General features: G+C 37.9%; 2 protein-coding genes across 14 annotated transcripts in view; one reads left to right on the forward strand and one right to left on the reverse strand.

Moving 5' to 3' along the window:
* LOC111873090 (adenosine kinase) overlaps nucleotides 1–2,339 on the reverse strand; it is an 18,911-nt gene extending 16,572 nt beyond the window's left edge. For all 6 annotated transcript variants that reach the window (XM_033754958.1, XM_023867499.2, XM_033754957.1 and 3 more), the window contains exons 1-2: nucleotides 1,730–2,339; nucleotides 208–372 (exon numbers count right to left, since the gene is read on the reverse strand). In XM_033754958.1, coding sequence (XP_033610849.1) covers nucleotides 208–372; nucleotides 1,730–1,920 — 356 coding nt within the window. In that variant the 5' untranslated portion in view covers nucleotides 1,921–2,339. The remainder of the gene's footprint in view (nucleotides 1–207; nucleotides 373–1,729) is intronic.
* Nucleotides 2,340–2,433: 94 nt separating this feature from the next.
* LOC111873081 (N-acetylglucosamine-1-phosphotransferase subunits alpha/beta) overlaps nucleotides 2,434–21,557 on the forward strand; it is a 35,369-nt gene continuing 16,245 nt past the window's right edge. For 5 of the 8 annotated variants that reach the window (XR_002844347.2, XM_023867477.2, XM_023867478.2 and 2 more), the window contains exons 1-6: nucleotides 2,434–2,640; nucleotides 3,999–4,246; nucleotides 5,440–5,642; nucleotides 11,891–12,102; nucleotides 14,501–14,623; nucleotides 18,207–18,406. Coding sequence is in view for 7 of the 8 variants with exons in the window: in XM_023867477.2 (XP_023723245.1) it covers nucleotides 2,521–2,640; nucleotides 3,999–4,246; nucleotides 5,440–5,642; nucleotides 11,891–12,102; nucleotides 14,501–14,623; nucleotides 18,207–18,406 (1,106 nt within the window). In the remaining variant the exon portion in view is untranslated. The other 3 variants (XM_023867479.1, XM_023867480.2, XM_033754953.1) reach the window with 3 other exon arrangements.

The following is a 21,557-nucleotide window of genomic DNA, read 5'->3' on the forward strand; positions in this document are numbered from 1 at the left end:
CCCTTTTAAAGTCATTTATTCCTCTATACAGGTCTCTAATATTCTTGTTCTTACTGTTCATTGCAAGCTCATCAATTTTGTGTTTCAGATATTCCCTCTTTTTGTTCCTGAAATGCCTGCTGGTTTCACGTCTTATATTGTTCCAAATTATTGGTGTTAACATCATTAATTTTTATATGTTTTAAAGATAACTACTTTCAAGTATACCTTGTTTCAACGCCTGAGTTCTTCACCAATTTCTCAATTAGTTTTCCCTCGTCATCATTTCCAACTGCGCCAAAAAACACTGAATAAAACGGGTAACTGATTAACCATTGAAATATTCTAAGTGTATTCTGTGCTGCGCCTCCAGGGTGGTATTCAACAGTGAAACTGAAAAATATGAGAAAATTGCATAAAACTATATGAGTGTGAGGTTTTCATGGCAGTGACTGTTCAGATTATGGTCCTTCTGGATTGTGACACTGAAGAGTCTTACAGGCAGATACTGACATTTCGGAGAAACAGGGCGACGTAAATAGGGTAAGAAACTGGCATGTTATTAAAACTATATTGGCAGATTGCAAAGAAGGTTGTAACTGAGACCCACAGAAGGGGCTACAGAAATGTAACCCTATCAGGGACAATGAGAATGGTAGGTACAAAAACATCCCTTTTCAGAAACATGATTTCTCACCACAGGAGGAAATTTGTAATTGTGAGAGAAGACAACACTTCTCAAGCCTCTCATAGGGCTCTAAAAATGGCTGTGCTTTCCCAATTCCCACTGTTCCATGCCTCCCATGAGGATGGGAGATGACCATCAAGAATTGGTTGGGAAAGAGTACTCTTCTTGGGCCCCTGCATATGGGAAGTAAGAAATCAGCCCTTATTTTCACAAGCCTTGGCAAAAGAATATTGTCCCTAGAGAAATTAAGCATCTTGTGCACAGACAGAACCTTTTTCTTCTTTACCTTCAGGGAGTGGATGCGTGGCCCCTACAATCTGCTCTGAGAGAACCTGTCCTCCTTGTTCATGTTGAAAAGGGGAGCTCGATCTCTAACACCTTCGATATAAGCTGATGTCCTGGTGCCAGAATTTCTTGGTCAGGATGTTGGTTTTGGATAAGAAAAATGCTGATTTCTCATTTCCTACTTCTTCTTATCCATAGAGGCCCTGAAAGGGGCTGTCCTTTCCCAATCCCCATGTTCCATTTTCCTTTCTACCATTCTCATTGCCCTAGATCAAGCTCCACATCCTTCCCCTCTTGCCTGTGTCTCTATGACCACCTGCCTATATAAGCTAGCCAGTTTCTAATCCTGCAAACTGAAAGCCAGAAGGTGAAAGGAAACATAGGCCTCAAAAACACCAGTATCTGCCTACAAGCAATACAACATGGTCTCACAAATCAGAAGACCAGAAGCTGCATAGTCTTTATCGTCTTTACTGTTGTGTGCACATAATTGTGCTGGTTCACCAGGCCTAGCATTACACAATTTACATAATAAATCCCATTACCAAAGTTTAAATCTGGCCACCATAGAACGTTTCAAAGAAACAAAATTCCACCATCTCCATGGCTGAGGAGTTGGGCGAGTAAGCACACCAGAATAAGCTTCCTCTTCCACCCTGAAGAAGGAGGCAGTGCGATCTTCCAAATCGTCGGTAATACAGCATCCTGTTCCAGATGATAATATTTATAGTCATCGTCTAAGAACCTCAAATCTTACACATACCCTGCTGTTCCTACCTGTTACGTATATCTCTGAAGATCTTCAGATCTCCATCTGAAACTTCCTTCTGGCCGTTTGGGACTAGACCATATTTGTCTAGAATATTAGAGTCCGAGATTGTAGTACACATGTCTAGCAAGGGATTACCAAAGGCAGCTATAATAGGGGGTTTGTACTTTTCTAAAATACACTCCATTCTGTTTTCCATGCGATATTAGTGGTAGAAGATTAACACAGACCCTTCTTGAAGGTTATGTCAAATAAACTTGATTCAATTATGGGCAACCTTGTCAAGTAATGATGTTTATTGTGATAAGGCATAACACCATTCAAATCGTATAAATCGTATGCAAGTCTAGAGCTAACAGTCAAAAAAATATAATGATTCACGATGTCCTTGCGGTCGGTACATACACCTTAATCAGCACAAGCTTTACCACTACCTACATGGGGCAGAACTGTTCATAATTGCCACTGTGAGGACTTATATGCGATCTATATAGATATTTTCTGAACATGAATAAACTACATAGGTTCTCATGCCGCTTTCCAAATGAATAAAGAGAAAAGAATCATACAGTTTACCACTGTAAAATGCAAACTGAACATATTTATTTGTCACTTTTAATATTCGATAAATTCGATAGTTTCCATTCGACTTTTCCCATCGCTACTGCCAACTATTTAATTTACCTTATATATGAAGTAGATGTTATAGATGTTATAGATTTAATGAATGGCCGTGAAGGCTTTGAAGTGATGCGTTAATGTGGCATTATGTTATTTTCTAGTTATATTGAGGATTATTATGACTTTATGGAAAATAGTACAAAGACATATTTATGATTTATTGTCCCATAAGTATTCCGTAATAATTATCTTAATATCTCTCAGTACGATATTGGTGTCAGTTATTCATTTTGGAGAGGTTAGTGCTGGCTAAATAGTTTTAATCATTTATTTGGTGACTATCAGGGGATATATGTTGCGATTAATTTTCACGAACACTATTTTCTGGACGAATTCGCGAAAATCTGTTATGTAATAAATTGTCAATGTGAGAAATCCGAATGTCAAATTCGCCAGGTAAAGCAGTTGCTCCACAATTTACTGTACCATATTTAGGTTCACAATTATAAATTCAATAATTTTAAATGTAAGCTTTTCAAATATTTATTCCGATTAACCGATGGACTTTCTGGAATTTAATTTAAATTGTTTACCAAACGGGGTGGATGATAAGGGGTTTGATACTCCGCTACAACATGGGATGTGCTCCCATAAGTGTTACTTGATGGTTAAAGACTCAGAGTAATATGTTTTCTCTTTAACTGAAAGAATGTCACCATTTTATAACCATTTGCTTGAACTTGAACTACATTGGCACACACCTCCATTTTCAAGAAATTATTTCAGCTTTTGTGTGAAGTGCAGCAAATATATAATTTGTGAGATTCAGTGTCATTTGCCTCTTTTGTATGTAATAGATACTAATAATTGCAAGGTATAAATCAGTCATTTGCTAGAGAAGTGCACATATGAATAGACATATGAACACAAAGCATTTATATGGTACCTTGATTCCCTCCAAATAGAGCATCTAGAGACCCACTGAGCAGTACTGAGGTAGTTTTACAGCCAGTTGTGTGCCATAAGGATAGTTATAGATGGATGTGGATCATTTATGGAACACTGATTGGCAAGGGAGAACTGAAGTAATCAAAGAAAATTTTGATCATTGCCAATTTGTGTGTAGAAAGTCTCACATGGACTGCCCCGGAATGAACCCAGTTTTTAACATTGAGAAACCACTATTTGAGCACAACACTGCAGTAATTTTTTCTTATTACATATGTAGAAAAGTAAAATTTTGCTGTAATGGATGTCAGTATTACTGTATCTAAATTTTATGCATAAATACCTTTTTATGAAAAATACGAAATTGAATATGGAGCAGGTCTATACAAATTATACTTTTGTTTGAAGCATTCCCAGTTTTTACTGTGCTCCCGGTTATCCAGATTAAACTATTTTATGGATTTTCCTTAGTCTCAACAGATGAATAGTGGGATAGTGCTTTCAGATATCAGACACCTTCCAAGTCATTAACCTGCACATGGGCCATAGTCATGTTCCCACTTCATTTGGTTCAGTGTAATCTCTACAGTTGAAACAGAATAATTAAATGTCCTAAGACCCAGGCATTACTTCAGTTTATTATTGATATTGATAACAAAAGTGTGTTTGTTCATATTGATAATTAGTGTCAGTATTTTTTTTCTCTAGGTTTGGATGACATGGAGTCAAGAGAAATATGAAACAGTCTTTAATTCATTCAGTGATAATATTGTGGGAAAGTCACTGCAGAGCAAACTGTGTCAGAATGTACCAATTGATGTAGTGTATACATGGGTAAATGGGTCAGACCCCATTCTACTACAGCAACTTCAGCAGTATCATCTACAGCTTCAAAAAGAATCGTCAATAAAATGTCCTTATGCAAATTGCGCACCTTCTCACATTCTCACATTCAGGTACGCTAGATCCAGTGTTACATTAGTATATCAGTTATACAGTGATATATTTTACACAGGGATTTTCAGTAGTGTATTAAATAACTTTAATCCCTTGTGATCTATTTTATTTGCATTCATAAATGGGTTATGTGAATAATCAATGTTGTGGAGAGATATACATCATGCAGGCAACCTTTTTAGGGATCTGAATGTATTTCCAGTAGCCTGCATGCTTGAGCGTAATATGTCACATAGAATTAAATATGAAGATGATGGAAAAAAACACTGAAAGTCATAATCACAGTATACACCTCCATGTTCAGTTCTGTAGAATGAATATTCTCAGAAAGGTGTAATGAATAAGGCAAATACCACGCATGGAGCTGAGCCTTTCTTGAGGATGATGGAAAAAAACACTGAAAGTCAAAATCACAGTATACACCTCCATGTTCAGTTCTGTAGAATGAATATTCTCAGAAAGGTGTAATGAATAAAGCAAATACCTACCCATGGAGCTGAGCCCTTCTTGAGGAACCGCCAATTCTGCAGCTACTCAAGAATTTCCCAGCATTTTATAGAACCTGAATGTTCATTACCATGTTCACAAGAGCCCTCCACTTGTCCCCATCGTGAGCCAGATCAATCCAGTCTATACCATCCCATTCTGTTTAAGATCCATTTTAATATTGTCCAAATATTCTCCTCAGCACCCTGTTCTCAAACACCCTCAGTCTATGTTCCTCCTTAATATCAGAAACCAAGTTTCACACCTATACATTTTCTTTAGCCTAGGTCGTTTATCCAGAGGATCCGTCCAGGTCCGAGGCATTGTGTACATTTTCATAACAAGCTTATTTTTTACGTTTAAGACTTGCTAGCCTCATAGCCAACCCCCAAGCTGGAGGACCACCCTGTTGGCTGTCTGCAACTGCTTATTATTTGCAGCTTCCCTCCTTACCTGGAGGGCATCTCCTCCATCCACAACCTGAGGATGTGCCATGCTGTGGTGACAAGGGACCCACCCAACATGGAATATAGCAAATACATTATTTAATAAATTGCCAGTTGAAATTAAGAAATTGGAAGGTATGCTGTAATTTGAGAAGGAGCTGGGTTCCTTGTTATTACAACAGAAATGTAACTCTATATTAGTATTACCATATATTACTATATCCTTTGCCATAATTTACCATTAACCTCTCTCTTTTAAGAGATCAGCTCTTAGATGAGGCAGTTGAAGATGCTCTTTTGCTCGCTGGCTTTCAAGGGAAAAATGCTTCACTGAGGCATAGAGTGACAGTTGAAAACAATAACTGGACTTTTATTGAATTTTACTCACCAGAACTAGCAGCTGAAGCTATGAAATTTATGTTAAAGTCCAATGTTACCATATGTCATGCTCACTGGACTTCAGGTAAGTCCATATATACAATGAAACCCCCATTTAATGTTTCATTTATTTATTTATTTATTTGTAATTACATTTCATAGATCCAGTTGTTACCCAGTAGGGCTGGATATAAACTTTGTCACATACAAAGTCTTACATAAAAGATCATATACAGTATTAAATATAACATATAAAATTTAATGTATAATATATTAAAATATATAGAAAATAAATAGAGCCTCATGCAAAGAGCAGAAGTTGTCAGTCCAATTTTCCCATTTAGAAAAATAAATACATGTTAAGTCCATTCTCAGCCTTAGCCTTAGCTGACTGGAATTGTCAAGTGTTAAGTTAATCAGTACAGCCACTATTAAATCCAACCAAATGGAGTAACTTACAATATGTTTACTAATACTGTTTATTTACCCTTTATCTTTGTAACTCTTGTATGCACTATAAATTCATTGATAGAGTAAAAAGAATTTCTCAGCAGATATCTTAGTAAAGCCTTCCTAAATTTATTTCTGTCTGTTCTCAAAATTGTGATACTGTTAGGTAATACATTAAATAGCTTGATACCTGAGTAATATACACCTCTCTGATAAGATGATAAATGAGAATCAGGTACATGAAGATGATCATTATTCCTACTACCAATCATGTATCATCATCATTGGTAATCTGTCAGATAACAGGTCCACAGTCTTTTCCAAAACAATTCCTCCACTTAATGCGATCTAGCTCTTTCTCCTTCAAATGACAGTATCCTCTTCTGTCCCCAAGGTCATCCAGCATCTTCTTACGTCTTCTTCCTCGTCTTCTTGTCACTTCTATCCGCCCATCTATCTTTCCTTCGATAGCTTCTTTTAGAAGGCAGTTTCTGCGTAAAACATGACCAATCCAATTAGCCTTCCGTTTTCTTATTTCATGTAGGATATTCCTCTGCTCACTGACTCTAATTAACACTTCTTCATTTCTCACATAATCGGTCCAACTGATCTTCTCCATTCTTCTCCAACACCACATTTCGAAACTTTCCAGATGTTTCTGATCTACTGCCCTAAGTGTCCATGTTTCAGCCCCATACAGAGCTATGCTCCAAATGTAGCATTTCACTAGTTTCTTCCTCAAATTTAAGTCCAATTTGCTGGTAAAAAGATTCTTCTTCTTGCTAAATGCAGCTTTTGCCATGGCAATCCTGGATTTAATTTCACAAGTACACCTTCCATCATCTGTTAACAAGCTACCCAAATATTTAAAACATTTCACATTCTCCAGTTGTTTTTGGTCTATCTTTATTGTGACTGGGGTTGGTTGTCTCGAAATTTTCATTACTTTTGTTTTCTCCACATTCATTTCCATGCCATAGCACCTTCCAATTTCAATTAGTCTATCAATCGTGCCCTGTAGCACAGTCTCTTCCTTAGCCATAACCACAAGGTCATCTGCATATTTCACAGTCTGAATAATTTGCCCTCCTAAATTGAAGTCTCCGAGCCGATCCAGAGCTTCCTTGGTAAGGCATTCGCTGTACAAGTTGAACAGAATTGGTGATAAACAGCATCCTTGTCAAACTCCTCTTCCAATCTGCACACTTCTTGTCTCCCCTCTGTCCAGTCGTACTCTTAACTATCTGAGTTTCCTTTAGGATCTGCATTAATTTGGTCCAGTTTACACGGTCAAATGCCTTCTGCCAGTCTATGAAGCAAACACACAGTTCTTCATCTATCTCCAAAGTTCGTTCTGCTATAATTCTCATCATCCCAATTGTCCTGATTCCTTTTCCTCTTCTAAATCCAAACTGATATTCTCCAAGTGTATCCTCTATTTTCCTTTCAATTCTTCTTTTAAGTATCTTTGCTGTATGTGCAATAAGGCTTATTGTATGATGGTCGCTGCATTTTGTAGCTTTTGTCTTTTTCTTTAAAACAATTTTTTGAAGAAAAAAAAAACCTCAATGTACGTTGTGCATTCAAATTCTAAGGTCTCCGGTTTTTTTCTCACACAATAATCATACAATCAATTTGAAACTTCTGTCACTTTTCAACGTAATCTCCCTGCAGCCATACACATTTTTCACAACGTCGATGCCTTGATTCCATGGCCGCTATGAACGCTTCTGTAGGAGTCTGTTTTGACCACTGGAAAATCGCGCTTTGTTTCAGGATTGAAAAACGGCATCCATGTCTCATCCATTGTCACAATTGATGAAAACAAAGTCCCATTCATGCCTTCATCATGTGTCAACATCGCCTGGCAAATTGCCATGCGCAGCCTTGTGGTTGTCCGCCAGCTTTGGTGGCACCCACCTGGAGGACACTTTCCGCATTCGCAGGTCTTCGTGCAGGATTGTGTGCACAGATCCCACGGAAATGCCAACTTTGGAGGCTGTGTTTTCCACACTCAATCGGCGATCCTCCAAAACAACTTTCTCAACTCGCTCGAACATGCTGTCAGTGCAAGGCCGAGATTTGTTTGGTTCGTTGTCACACGACGTTCGGCCTTCTTTGAACTGTCACACCCACGAACGTACATTTTCCACATTCATGACACCATCACCACATGTCTCACTCAACTGGCGATGAATTTCAATGCGTGTCGCGCCACACAATTGGAGAAAACGAATGTTTACTCGCTGTTCTTGTGACGAAAACGTCGCCATTTTAAGTATCAAAAACACTCCTCAGTCTCGCCGCCACCTCTAGAGTTCTGTGTGCTGTACAGTGCTGCCATCTCTGTCAAGCATTCACAAAGAGTGCACACGTATTTTAAACTAAACCGTATNATATTTAAACAGGTCACGGCAAGTGTGGGTTGGTCCCACTCCCATCATTATTCTTATTATTTTCTTTTGCGTAAGGAAACCCTTATGACAGTCAGGAGTATTACCCCAGTATATTATTCCATATTTCACTAAAGAGTGATAATATGCATTGTATACAGATTTTAAGTTATTTATGCTTAGTATATACAATAATTTTTGCATTAAAAATCGAACTGTGCTCAACTTGTAGAGTAACTGGTCTATATGTGCTTCAAGCCAGATGATTGTCAAGCTGCAAACCCAAAATAGTTGTCGATTCAGCTGTTTTCAACATTGTATTAAGAAGAAAAGTAATTAGGTGATAATCAGTAGCTACTGTTGGCATATATTTTATCATTTTAGTTTCGTCAGGATTTAATGCAAGAAGATTGGCCTGAAACCATTTACTCATTTGACTACAAACAGTATCCAGTTTTATTTTTAGATCATTGAAATCTTTGGATGTACAAAAGGACACTTGTGTCATCTGCCAACATGATGACTTCTGAAGTTGTACTTATTTCGAGGGGAAAATCATTAATGTAAATATTAAATAGCAGAGGTCCTAGTACCGAGCCCTGAGGCACTCCCGAACGGACTAGGTCCCAATCGAAGTAATATTTGTTATTGGTATACTTTAGTTCAACCCTTTGTTTCCTATATTGAAAGTATGATTTAAACCATTGCAAGAAGGAGTCCTGAACTCCATAATATTGGAGTCTCATTAACAGGAGTTCGTGATCAACACAGTCGAATGCCTTGGCTATATCGCAGAATATGCCAACTGCATATTCTTTTCTGTTCCAAGCAGTAAGTATTTTATTAGTTAATTTATAAATAGCCTTTTCAGTAGACAGTCCCTTTTGGAATCCAAACTACTGGGGGAGTAATATTTTGTGTGTTGTAATGTGATCATTGAGTCTTCTATAAATTACTATTTCAAATACTTTAACAAACCCAGTTATTATTGATATTTGTCTGTAATTATGTATAATAGTTTTGTCTCCTTTTTTATATATCGGATTAATCACTGCATATTTAGCAGCCTCCGTAGTCTAGAGGTAACGTTCCCACCTCATGACTCATAGTACATGGGTTCAAATACCCAGCGGAGGTCATCGAATTTTTAAGGGTGGAAAAATTCAGGGAACAAGTCCTCCGGGAGGGACTTTGAGCCGTGGGTCCCGTGTCGTAGCTTTACGGCACGTAAAAGAACCTCATACATCCAAAGGAGGTCACTGACCCAAAATTGCGGACGTTTCCCACCCAACAGCAGTCACTAATACCTCCGGTAGATGGGGGAAGCATTATAGATACTTCTCAGCCAGTAGAGCCGGTCACGCTGGCTGGACGGGACTGATGGTAAGCACCAATACTGGTAGGATATAGAGACTGGTAGAAATCATAGAGGGAAGCACAATGGACCACTACAGGTCTAAGTGCATGGGGAAACCCACCCTCTCTAATAACTAACTAACTAACTAATCACTGCATATTTGAGTCTTTCAGGATATATGCCCATTGTTATTGAGTTATTAATTATATATACTAAGGGTTTACTTATTTGTTGTCTACACAGTTTTATTAATTTGTTAGTTATACCATCATATCATGAAGAGTTTTAGGATTTGAGCTTACTAATCGTACTAATTATCTCATCTTCAGTGACTAAATTAAAGTTCATAGCAGGGAAATCATTTGGACAATAAGTATACAAATATTTCATTGCTGAATGTGAGTTAGTCTTCTTTATATTGAGATTTGCTGGTATTGATGAAAAATATTTATTGAAACTATGGACTGCTTCATCAATATTTATTTTTACAGTATTAAGTTTATATTGTCACGTGTTGGGTATGTCACGCGACAAATAACTTCACGTGGGTTCCGGATTTAGCGAATCTTTATTGGACACTCACTCTTACACACCTTACAATTATTATCACTTGCAGTGTCACTTGACTTCTGGCCCAATACTCAATGTGACGTCTCAACTATCCTTGACCATGGTTGGATCTCAACTGTCTCTGGTGGTGGCTATCCCAAGATTGTCTCATTCTCAATCTCCAATATTCTGTACGTGTCGTAAGCTCTGCTTATATAGGGGTTCTGCGGACCGGACACCGTTCCTCACAGTTCTGTTACCACTGTTCAGACAGTCCGTTGTTACGGGAATGCTTCTTATACAATACACCGGTAACGTGTTTTGTCTCATCCATTGTTACTCGGCGACAATTCGTTGCTATGATTTGTCGCTGCAGGAACTCCAGAATTTCCACTTATTTGTTGTCAAAGTGTCCGTTTCGATTGTAGCAGTTGTCATGGTGGTGGACGTCAGGTAACGCATCACAATATGATTTAGGTAAAGTATATTTTCTGTGTTTATTCATCCATCCCGTTTCCCTATTAATAATGTTCCATGTTGTTTCTATCCTATCCTCAGCTGAAACAATTAGTCAATTATGATATAATCTCTTCATTCCTCTTATTACTCTTCTTGGTATCCTACAATAGGTTTTATAATAAGATTTCAGTATATTATCATTATTTTTACTAAGAGTATACAGAAATTCTTTACATCTACAGAAGGTGTGTGTTCCCACTGTTATCCATCCATTGTCATTCATTCATTCATGATTTAAGGGGTTTCCCTCATGTGACATTCAAGTTCAGTGATCCTTAGTAAATATCCGTGGCATTAAATTTCTTCCATTTAAGGTTTCTCTTGTGGAGCAGTGGGTTTGAAAACTAAATTTAGTTCACTTCATTAGTTATTTAGTAAGCATGTAAATGAATAAGGAGTTGAATTGAATTTGGTTTTCAAATCCGCTGTACCCCAAAGAACCTTAAATGACATTTTTATTGTATGTTCTTTTTGTCTGTAAGTCAGGTTTCATATTAGAGAAGTTAACTTATATAGAAGTTTCTGCCAAACCTGGATGGGCAAATGTGGTCTGTGTAGAAATTCAATCTGCCAGTAGATATTATTAGTAATACATTATTGTAGTATAAAGCAAATGTGATCACAATATGAAATAAACAAAATTCAAGATTTTGACAGAGCACACAATGCACACAATTACTATTTGCTTTTACTGTAACTTGATCTGGGAAAGGTTAGTTGGACCATCCCTAGAATAGGTTTACAGCATACCTTAACACCCGAAGAAAACGTACCAGATTTTATATTATTTCTGAAGGAAATAATGTTTATTTTTTATTTTTGTTTGGTATATTTGTAAAGTATCTTTAGATAATACAAGTAATGAGTCACTGTTTAAGAATGTTTTAATTACAGATTTTTTCTCACAAAGCCTTCTAGTCACAGTCAGTCTTCCAGCTCATGAGTAAAATCCAGTTGCCATGCATTGTATTGGAAATGATCTGTTATTGTAAAATAGAGAAGTCTCTCAGTTCATTGCAATTCTCTGAGTTTTACTCCTACATTCTAGAGTCATTTATTTTTCAGATAGCACAGTCTCTAAAACAAGTGGAGATGCTGCTAATACCGTCATGATCAGTGGAATACCGAACACCTTGATTAAAGAAGCGGGGAATAGTGTGCACACAGAACTGGCAAGGCATTTGCAGTCAAAGATACAAAACATGTGGGTGTATGCTGAGAAAGGACTGGCAGTGGTTGAAGTGGAGTCATCAGAATCTGTCAGTAGAATCCTGCAGGTGCATCTCTATATTAAAATATTTCCTTTATACTTTGTCTATGCATGAAGATTAGTTCGGTGGTAATAAACATCTAACCTTCATTTGCATTGGGGAACCAGCTACTCAGATACTTTTTCACAATTTTCCTCACATCTTTCATTAATGTGCTGCATTATAATTTGCAGTATGCCAAAATTTTGTACCATTCTTTCTGCTTTGCCGTTTGTAATCATGCCTATATCTGATCATGCTGAACAACATTATGCAGTTGACACAGCATTAACACATGGATCTCTGTGCATGAGTCATATATTAGGTCTTATTTTACAGAGGCTTTCGAAGTATCCTATATTTTGAGATACTTTATTTTAAATGGTGTACTGTCTGTTTGACATCAAGCGGTGTAACAGGGATCTCATTTTGGGGCTGTTAATTCTTAAGTGGTGATGGTGAAACTGGTCATATTGTACCCATGTGGGTCGTGATACTTCAGTCAGTGAAGTCATTTGTTATGGGATAAGTGATCAGGTTTAGGTTCCATGCAGGGTCACATGATTTTGTCTGTGGTGCACCACATTCAGAACTCTTCACAGGTTCATTGAATCTCCTCTTCAGTAGACACCAGGAGCACTCCTCTGTAATGAGAAAATGACAGCCTGTAGCTAGTGCTGAAATGAAAAATGTATGAGCCTTACCTACACATTGCCTCTAAGCCTCCCTGACAGAATAGTTATGCTTAGGTACAAGTTTATGGTATGCTGAGGTTATAGAAATTGTTATTTAATGCATTGTGTTTGTAAAAATTACAGGCCTTTGCATTTCCTGTGTTCATGATGCACAGAGTGACTCTTTATATAAAGTGCATTAAGTGAACACATGTATATAGGGGAGACTGTATCCACATCTTTCATCTCCAAATCTTCAGTCAAATTTTGTACTGGGAGTTGACACTAACAGTTCTTGTATTAATTGAACTTTCACTTGTATTTATTAAATATTCTGGTAACCCCTACTTTACATGACTGTCAGTCAAACTTTATCAGTCTACTGAAAGTGGCTCATAATACAGAAAATTGGTACATACCATATGAGAATATGTAATTCATTAATATTTATTTAAAACATTTGACCTTTTCAGGTTGTGTACTTTATTATTGCAGTGGTGCATGCTTCAGGTCCAGGTGTCTGCAAATTGCATTTTCAGTCTACTTTCCTTATTTTGAAAAAATAAATGTAGGCTTATGAAATCTGGGAAATTCTTGAGTAGCTGCACAAGTGGCAGTTTCTCAAGAAAGGCTGAGCTCCATGGAGTTAGTTAGGCTTATGGGATCACCTTGCTGTCTTTGTTTCTGTATGGGTATCCCCCTAACAACTTATGAATGCCTAAACCAATCTTTATCAAACTTGGTACGTATATTATGGCACCTGAGCCTATCTTAATGACATGCTTCATAAATCCCTCCCACCAGTAATACCAACATTACAACCTTTAAAATTGCTAAGCAAACTTAAGGAGGGATCAGTGTGGCATGATGCCTGAAAACCAGAAGGGATGGCTGTTGCTAGGCAGTGGCTTTGTAAACACATCCTGCAGCAGCGAGTACACATGCAATAATAGAAGAACTATTGGACACAGTGTCTTTTGTATGGTTCATGTTGAGTCTGTGTAACAAGTGAAACAAAAGCAGGCAGTTCTTCTCAGAACTTCTTGTTCAATACTAAAAGAGTTATCCCAAAGTTAAAATATGGGTGCCAGCCCTGTAGTTTGAAGGGATTTAAAATCTACTATTCCTGGACAATAAATTGTCATCCCCTAGATTAAATTTGGCCAAAAACTCAGTAATACTGGGATATTTAAAATTTCAGGTTCCTGAACAATGAAAGATTAATATTTTGAAACGTATTTTCTGACTGTGCAGTGTGGTATCTGTGGGATAATTAGCTTTGAAACAATAATTGTGTCTGCACTGAATGAAAGACTATTGAGGTATGCAGAATAGCAAAGAATGCATTTGGGAAATGTGTATTCTCTTGGAGTACATGTTACCATTCTTGTATTTCTTTGTGCCTGAAGGTTGGTCAGAAGGTAAATTTATGAGACATAGTTTGAGGTGTTTTATTACTCTCCCTGATATGAAAAATGAATATATGTAGATCTTTCAGAGATTATATGCCTTACAAACTTACTTTTTGAGTGCCCCTTATAAATGTAGAACTTTGAATGAGTATAATATTGAGACTGAACATGTTTTCATTTTAATAACAAAATATATTCACCATGGGTTGTATAATAATAACAAATCAGTAACTGTACCCATAAAGTCACAGATTTCTTGTTAAGTTGAGAGAAATATTGGGTGATGTTCTTAATTTCATTTTCTAAGTCTTTTGTTTAAATTCTCTTTTCTTGTTTCAGTTGCTGAGTAATGTGACTATAGGTGGGAATATAGTGAATATAAGTAAAGCGTACCTTATCCTTGAAATACCTCTTGTATACAACAGTAAGGACTTTTCTCCATCACGTTTTGAGGACAAAGAGGTTAGTTCAAATGATTTGGCATGTGGACATCCATATAAATTGCCTCGTATTGATCTGCAGATAGTAAGACTTAGTATTGGCCTACTTCCAGGATGCCGAAGTTGTATCATAAAATGTGGCACTCACATTCAGGTTATATCTTTCTGCCACTGTTGTTATATTATTGTAGTTTATTTATGTCTAGCAGTGACTCAAACTGTGTGGGGGTCACATGATTGCATGTGAGTGAATAATGACTTAGAAAGGATTTAGGAGGAAAGTTATGGCCTAATTTAATGTACTGTTCCAGCATTTACTTTGAGGGATTACAAAAATCACAAAAAAAGCAATGCTCAAGATAGCTAGTCGCTTAGATTTGAATCACGTACCTCCAAAATACTCTGCAGAAGTGTTACTGCTTGCCAACATTGCTTTCAGGAAATGCTGTCAATTTGATATCAAGAGACTCCACCAGCTAGCAGTATTTTCTTTGTCGTTCTTCAATAATTTAAATAAAATAAAATGATACATATATATGTACAGATTTGGGTTTAAATACACAGAATTATGCAATGTACATGGTTCATACTGAAGTGTCGGTGTTAGTGGAGAAGGTTCCATGCAGCTTGTTGATTTTGTTATTGTTCTTCAGGAACTCTGGGACAAACTCTGATATCAATTGCTAAATGATCTTTCAAGAATCAATCTTGACAAAAGTCACTGCATCCCAATACATGGGATTTGTTAATATAGCTCTTGGGAAACTCCTGATTTTCTGCTCAGCATGGTGCTGGGACCAATGGAATGAAATGTCAGATATTGACAAATATCCCTTATCAGAATGTTCAGTGAAAGTACTCAACACATCTTCTGCTGCTGTTGAAATATCCACCAGATCAATAAAAGTGATTAATAAAATCAATAAATATAAATTATTCAGAATTTATCCAATTATTCAGGACCTTAACAAAGAATTCCAGAGCCTGTCTTCTGAACCAGACAAGTGCTGTAAACTTGGTAGAGGTTACATGTGCTCCTTTGTTATTTATGCTGCACAGAGTATGTAACTGGGCAGCAAATTCATCAATCCTGAAACAAGAAACTTCTGTAAATTTTGACTGCACTCTGTAGCTGGATTTCTGTTAATTCCCCAGAATTAACACAATTCCTGAAAACTGTATATAAAAGCATAATGCTTGCCATTCTGTCTTTATATTGTCCTTATGTAGGAGTCATAGTTGTTAGTGGTTAAGACAGGATCATCAGGTGACCATGAGGGGACCTACGCTTAGTTACGATTGTAATCTACGAGGAGTGTTCCGTATATAATGCCTCCTATTTTTTTAATGAGAACTACAACAGATACAGAAAGCATAATAACACAGTTAAATAGAGCAAGGTTTCATAGGCCCAAAGAGATGGAAGTGTGAAGGTGATAATTTGGGGCTATAAGGTGGATGTGGTAGGACAGTCCAGACAAACTTTGCAATGTGCGCAGTGGTCGCCAAACTGGTGTGGGGTCTAGCATTATCATGTTGCAAGCGAAAGGTTGTCTACTTCTCTGGCCTGACTTGGGAAATCCAGGCTTTCAGCTTAGTCAAAGTCGTCTTGTAGCGTTCAGAACTGACAGTCTCACCAGGCTCCAGGAAATCCAAAAAAATCACACCCCACCTATCCCAAAAGACCATGCACATCACTTTATCTGCCGATGGCTGTGTCTTGAACTTCTTTCTTGGAGAATCTGGTTGTTGCCACTCCATAGAATGTCTTTTGGATTCCGGCTCATAGTGGTGACATCACGTCTCATCTCCGGTGAAGATGCTGTCCAGAAACTTGTCACCTTCAGCCTCAAACTGGTGCAACAGGTCCTGACAGACTTCCATTCGATGAGTTCTGTGGTCCTGTGTAAGCATCCGCAGGACCCACCTGGAACAGACTTTGTGATAATTTAGCTTCCCCAACATCGTTTCCAATGCATTACAGCTGATATTAAGCCATGCACACAGTTCCCTGGTCGTTATTCACCGATCTGTATGGATGAGCTGATCGAGGCACTGTTCATTGTGAGGAGTGGCAGCTGAGCAGGAATACCCAGGGCGTGGCTTGTCATGCACTTCACTTTCACCCCTGTTGAAACGCACTACCCACAGCCTCACTGTCCTGACATCCACTGTATCGTCTCCTTATGCCTTTAGCAAGCATCGATGGATGTCAATGGGTACAATTTGTTCAGCAGTGAGAAATTCAATAACACATCTCTGTTTCATGCACACTTCTATGTCAGACACCATTTGGGTAGACTGCTCTGCTGTCGCTATCTGTCACATGACAACCAAACTAACACATTGGCGGGAAGGTTTAACCTTTACTACAACATCACCAACATCCAGCTCAAACGTTACATATTAACACAAAAAAATAGGAGCATTATATACGGAATGCCCCTCGTATATCTTTGCCAAAAACGAGTTAACACTGTTAATAACATGCAAATTGAGTGAACTCAGTTGGATATACAAGAGTGAATCAGTGGAGATATTACCTTTCCAAACTGTAGCTAGAGATGGGAACCGTTTATTTCCCAGTTTGAAATAATTCAGAACAATGTGTGGCTGCATATTAGTACAAGAGAGGCTTACAATATGTGCATGGAAAAAAATGTAGTGTATGGTGGGGATATCAGAGTAGCTATCAGTGAAATTTCTAAACTATCCTTCAGTGTTTGTTTTGTATTGAAGGACCATGTCACCCAACCACTGCCTGTTGTAGTTGGTCTAGTTATGAATGAAAGGAATGTGTCTTTGTTTAATGGTAAAGTAGACAACGGCCATAATAATGCTCTGTTGCCAGTTGAAGAAAGAAAATTTTGGGTATTTTTTATGAAATTTGCTTTTGAAGAAAACCTTTGACAGAAATTTTCTTTAGATAGCATTACTATTTAGAGCATGTGGTTAGTCTTATCAGATTTAGTGCTTTAGTATAAATATGTCTGTTTTTCCAGGATTTTTCAAGTCTTTGAACTTAATTATTTATGACAAAATTTGTTTTGAACAGTGTCCTGTTGAAATTTCAACTGGGTTTTTGCTAGTATTCATGTAATAAGATGAGATTATAAATTGTAATATTGTAAAATGTTTGTAAAAATCATCAGTAGGTAAAAAGAAGAATTAATGCGTCTTATAATTTTACTTCCACAATTTTATGAATTTTTAGATCAAGCATGTTGGTGTAACAGTACTCCCATAGATTTATATTTAAGAGGAACTCAGTTCATATGTTGGCTGGGATACAGCTATCCTGACTGAAGTGTTTGTGCTTTTCTTCATTTTCTCCAGGAAAATGTTGGAATAGTACCATTAGGCCAAGACTGTTTCCTTCCAGATCCTCTCCAATTCATCAGTCATCCTGCAGTCTGACAGTTTATAATCTAGATACTGAACCACAGAAGAATCCAGAAACATGTAAGGACTCGGTATTTTATAGTGATTTGGATGCTGATCTTTTTACTTTACCATGTTTTCCTATTGACTTTATGTTTAGATTGTCATTATAGAGCAAACATTTTAGATTCTTGAAAGGAATTATTGCTCTTTTGCAATTACAGGAACTACGCTACTCATTACGATCCCTTGAGAGATTTGCTCCATGGGTACGACATGTTTACCTTGTGACAAATGGCCAGATACCATATTGGCTAGATATGGAAAATCCCCGGCTAACTGTTGTAACTCATGATCAAATCTTCCCTGATCCGTCACATCTTCCAACATTCAGCAGTCCTGCCATAGAAAGTCATATACACAGGTTAGTTGGATTAGTCTGTAAAACAAATTATGGAAGTTGGAGAATGCATAAGTTTAGCCAAACTTTTTCACTTTGTAAGGAAGTGTAGGTTCAAGATATCATGTGTATATGTCAATCAGTGTCTTCCCCCGCCCCAAATAATGTCTTAGTCAACTTACATATTTCCAAAAACTTGGTATGAACATTGTGCAACCAGATGTTGCCTCAGCTTTATAGTTTCTGTATCCTACTATTAGTAATACCAGCACAGTGGTGCAAACGTCTGAGGTTCAAGCAATATCTGATCTAGGGTCGTGAAATATTGTGTGGAATGGATGTTATGAAAATATGGAGTGTTGTTCATGATAATGTTTGTACAATGTGAAACAACATGATGACTTTGCTAGAACTGAATTAATCTTTGTGTTTGAAGGCAAGAAATAGTGTACCATTGGAAACAAGCATTTGAAAGTTTGTATGAAGAAAGAGTGTACAAATACCTTCTGAGGACGTATAAAACTTTTTTTTATAGATGAACAGTTATGAAGGTGGTGATGGCATAAAACATGTTATTTTTGACAAATGTAGTAGAATCAGCAACTGTGATTGTGGAAATTGTTCACAGAAGTGGATATCTGCAACGAAACTTTGAATTTGCATGCTCAGTGTTATGCTTTTTCCAATTTTACTCACTTTGCATTTTGTCACTACCAAATACCCATAAGAACAATGTTAAATTTTAATTGATTTTACATTTTCTCACTCTGGGCTTTTTAAGTCCTGACAATATAGACCTACCCAAATATACACCTAAACGGTTCTCTTTTAGAAAATGGAAAGAAATACCAATGCCATACCACTCATGTTGAAGATCTATCATGATAAAACATGCATACTTCCCTCACAAAAGTTTTTGAACATCACATGAGAGAGATATGTGGACTGAGTGCTCAAGGAATAAAAAGAACAAATAACTATGTCTGACTGGTTACAGATGTAACATGGCATGTAAGTTAATATATTTGCATTTGCAGGCATTATGCCAGTAGGCTATTTGCAATGAATAGCCTTAAGGAGTGAGCATTTTGGCTTGTGGATCTATTGCTAGGCAATGACCGTGGAATAAGCAACTATACACCAGCCTTTGCTAGATAACGGCTCCAACAACAGACACAAATGCAACATTTCCACAGAAACAATTGCACTGCAGCAGAGGAGCGATGTTTTCTATGCATTTCATGCCTAGATGTTATAAGCAGGACAAGTGAGGAGTCAGTTAGTTAAAAGAGAAAGTTAATGAGTTGTTTGGTGAGTGAGTCAGTCAGAGAACTGATGAGGTTCAGTCATTGTGAGATGTTTCTGTGAGAAGATGGTAGGTGAGGCTGGGTATAGTTCGGGAACCCAGAGGAAAGGTAATGTCTGCCATTGGAGGCCGCTACCAAGCAACACCTAGTGAAGACATGACTGTAGACACTAGTGTGTGTATGTGTAATAATGAATTGTAAAGTGTAGTCGCGTGCTGTATCAAAGAGTCCAGCAAATCTACTCCTCAATCCAAAATCTATGTGTCGTCACATCCATAAAATTATGACAGCTGGTGTCAGAAGTGGGGTGATTGGATTGAGCAGATCAGAAGGATCAGATGAATTTTGCAGTGTCTGATTTGAACCCAAGTGATGGATAATCATGGTGGACATGAAACACATGGTAACCTTCTTAAGAAGGATAGTGGTGAAGACAGATACCTGTCTAGAGAAGATGGACGCCTATCAGGAAAGGATGGAAGCCAATAAGAATACCTGGCTAGAAGGGAATAAGGCCTGCCTACAAAAGACAGGCCAACCAGGAGAGGAAAGAGCTAACCCCAGTGGAGATGGCAAACATAGCGGCACACCCTGATGTCCTGAGTGAAGAGGCCAAAGTGGAAGCTGTTGAAGCACTAGAGGACTGATATGGGGACAGGAAACTATCCATAGATTGCTGCCAGCAGCTGAGAAATAGACCCAGGGCGATGGTAGGTCCAAGAAGAAGTTGGCTCCCCTCTGCAGATGGATGATGTGCCATTCCATTCCTGAACAGTTTGAAGGACGCTGTCATAAAGGACTAATGGTCAAGAAAAAGCAGACCAAGGACTATGTTGTACAAGGAGCCCCTAAAGGATGAACATTTGAGAGGAGACAATGGACACAGATGAGATTCAACAATGACATAAGGGACTGAGACCTGAAACAGGAGCTACTTCTGGAAATCAAGAAGATATTATATGAGACCCTCAGGCAAATTCACAAGTTGGAGATCATGAAGTGAGCAGTCAGAGTTTCCATTTGGTTGCGGAAAGTGACTGGACATTGTGGAGGGGTCGACCCTCTCCAAAATAAAAGAAGAGATGTCAAAAACACTTCCCTCTGAAAAGAAGATGGTGGTACACCTGGACCTTATCAGGGAACTGCTTGGGATGAGTGGCCTTAAGGAGGGAGTAGCACGATCATTTGGAGAGTAATCACCGTGAAAAATGAACAGTGGGGAAGGATGGCATGGCCAGTCACAGAGGTCACAGGCACAGCTCTCGGAAAAGAACAAATGATGGTATGACTCTATGCTGTTCGGTACAAATAGCCTTAAGGAGGAGCAGTGTGGCATGTAGACCTTTTGCTAGGTAACAGCTCATAAACAACAACAGAGGAACGGTATTTTCTGTGTGGTCTATGCCGAGATGTTATAAGCAGTACAGTCAGTTGAGTTGAGTTGAGTTGGTTGGTGAAGGACTGGGTCGGTCAAAGAACTGCTAAGGTTGAGCCATTGTGAGCTGTTGCTGTGAAAAGCTGATAGCTGACACCAGGGATAGTTTGGGAACCCAGAAGAAGGGATATGTCCACTATTGGAGCCCACTGTCGAGCAACAGCGGCTAGTGAAGATGTGACTGTGGACACTAGTGTGTGTGAATTGGGAAGTGTAGTCACGCTCTGTGTCAAGGAGTCCTATAAGTCTGATCATCATTCCAAAACCCGTCTCTAGTCACACTCCATAAAATTATGACATTGTGTTCAAACATGTATATTTTAAAAGGCTATTAACAGTTGTGGTATAAAGCAATCCACATTTTTCCTTAAGTTGCATCATTTTCACTTCCTTGATTTTATTCCATCCTAGATTTTACAATTATTGTAGGTAG

This window comes from Cryptotermes secundus, unplaced genomic scaffold, assembly GCF_002891405.2.
Source record: "Cryptotermes secundus unplaced genomic scaffold, Csec_1.0 scaffold120, whole genome shotgun sequence".
NCBI classification, from domain to species: domain Eukaryota; kingdom Metazoa; phylum Arthropoda; class Insecta; order Blattodea; family Kalotermitidae; genus Cryptotermes; species Cryptotermes secundus.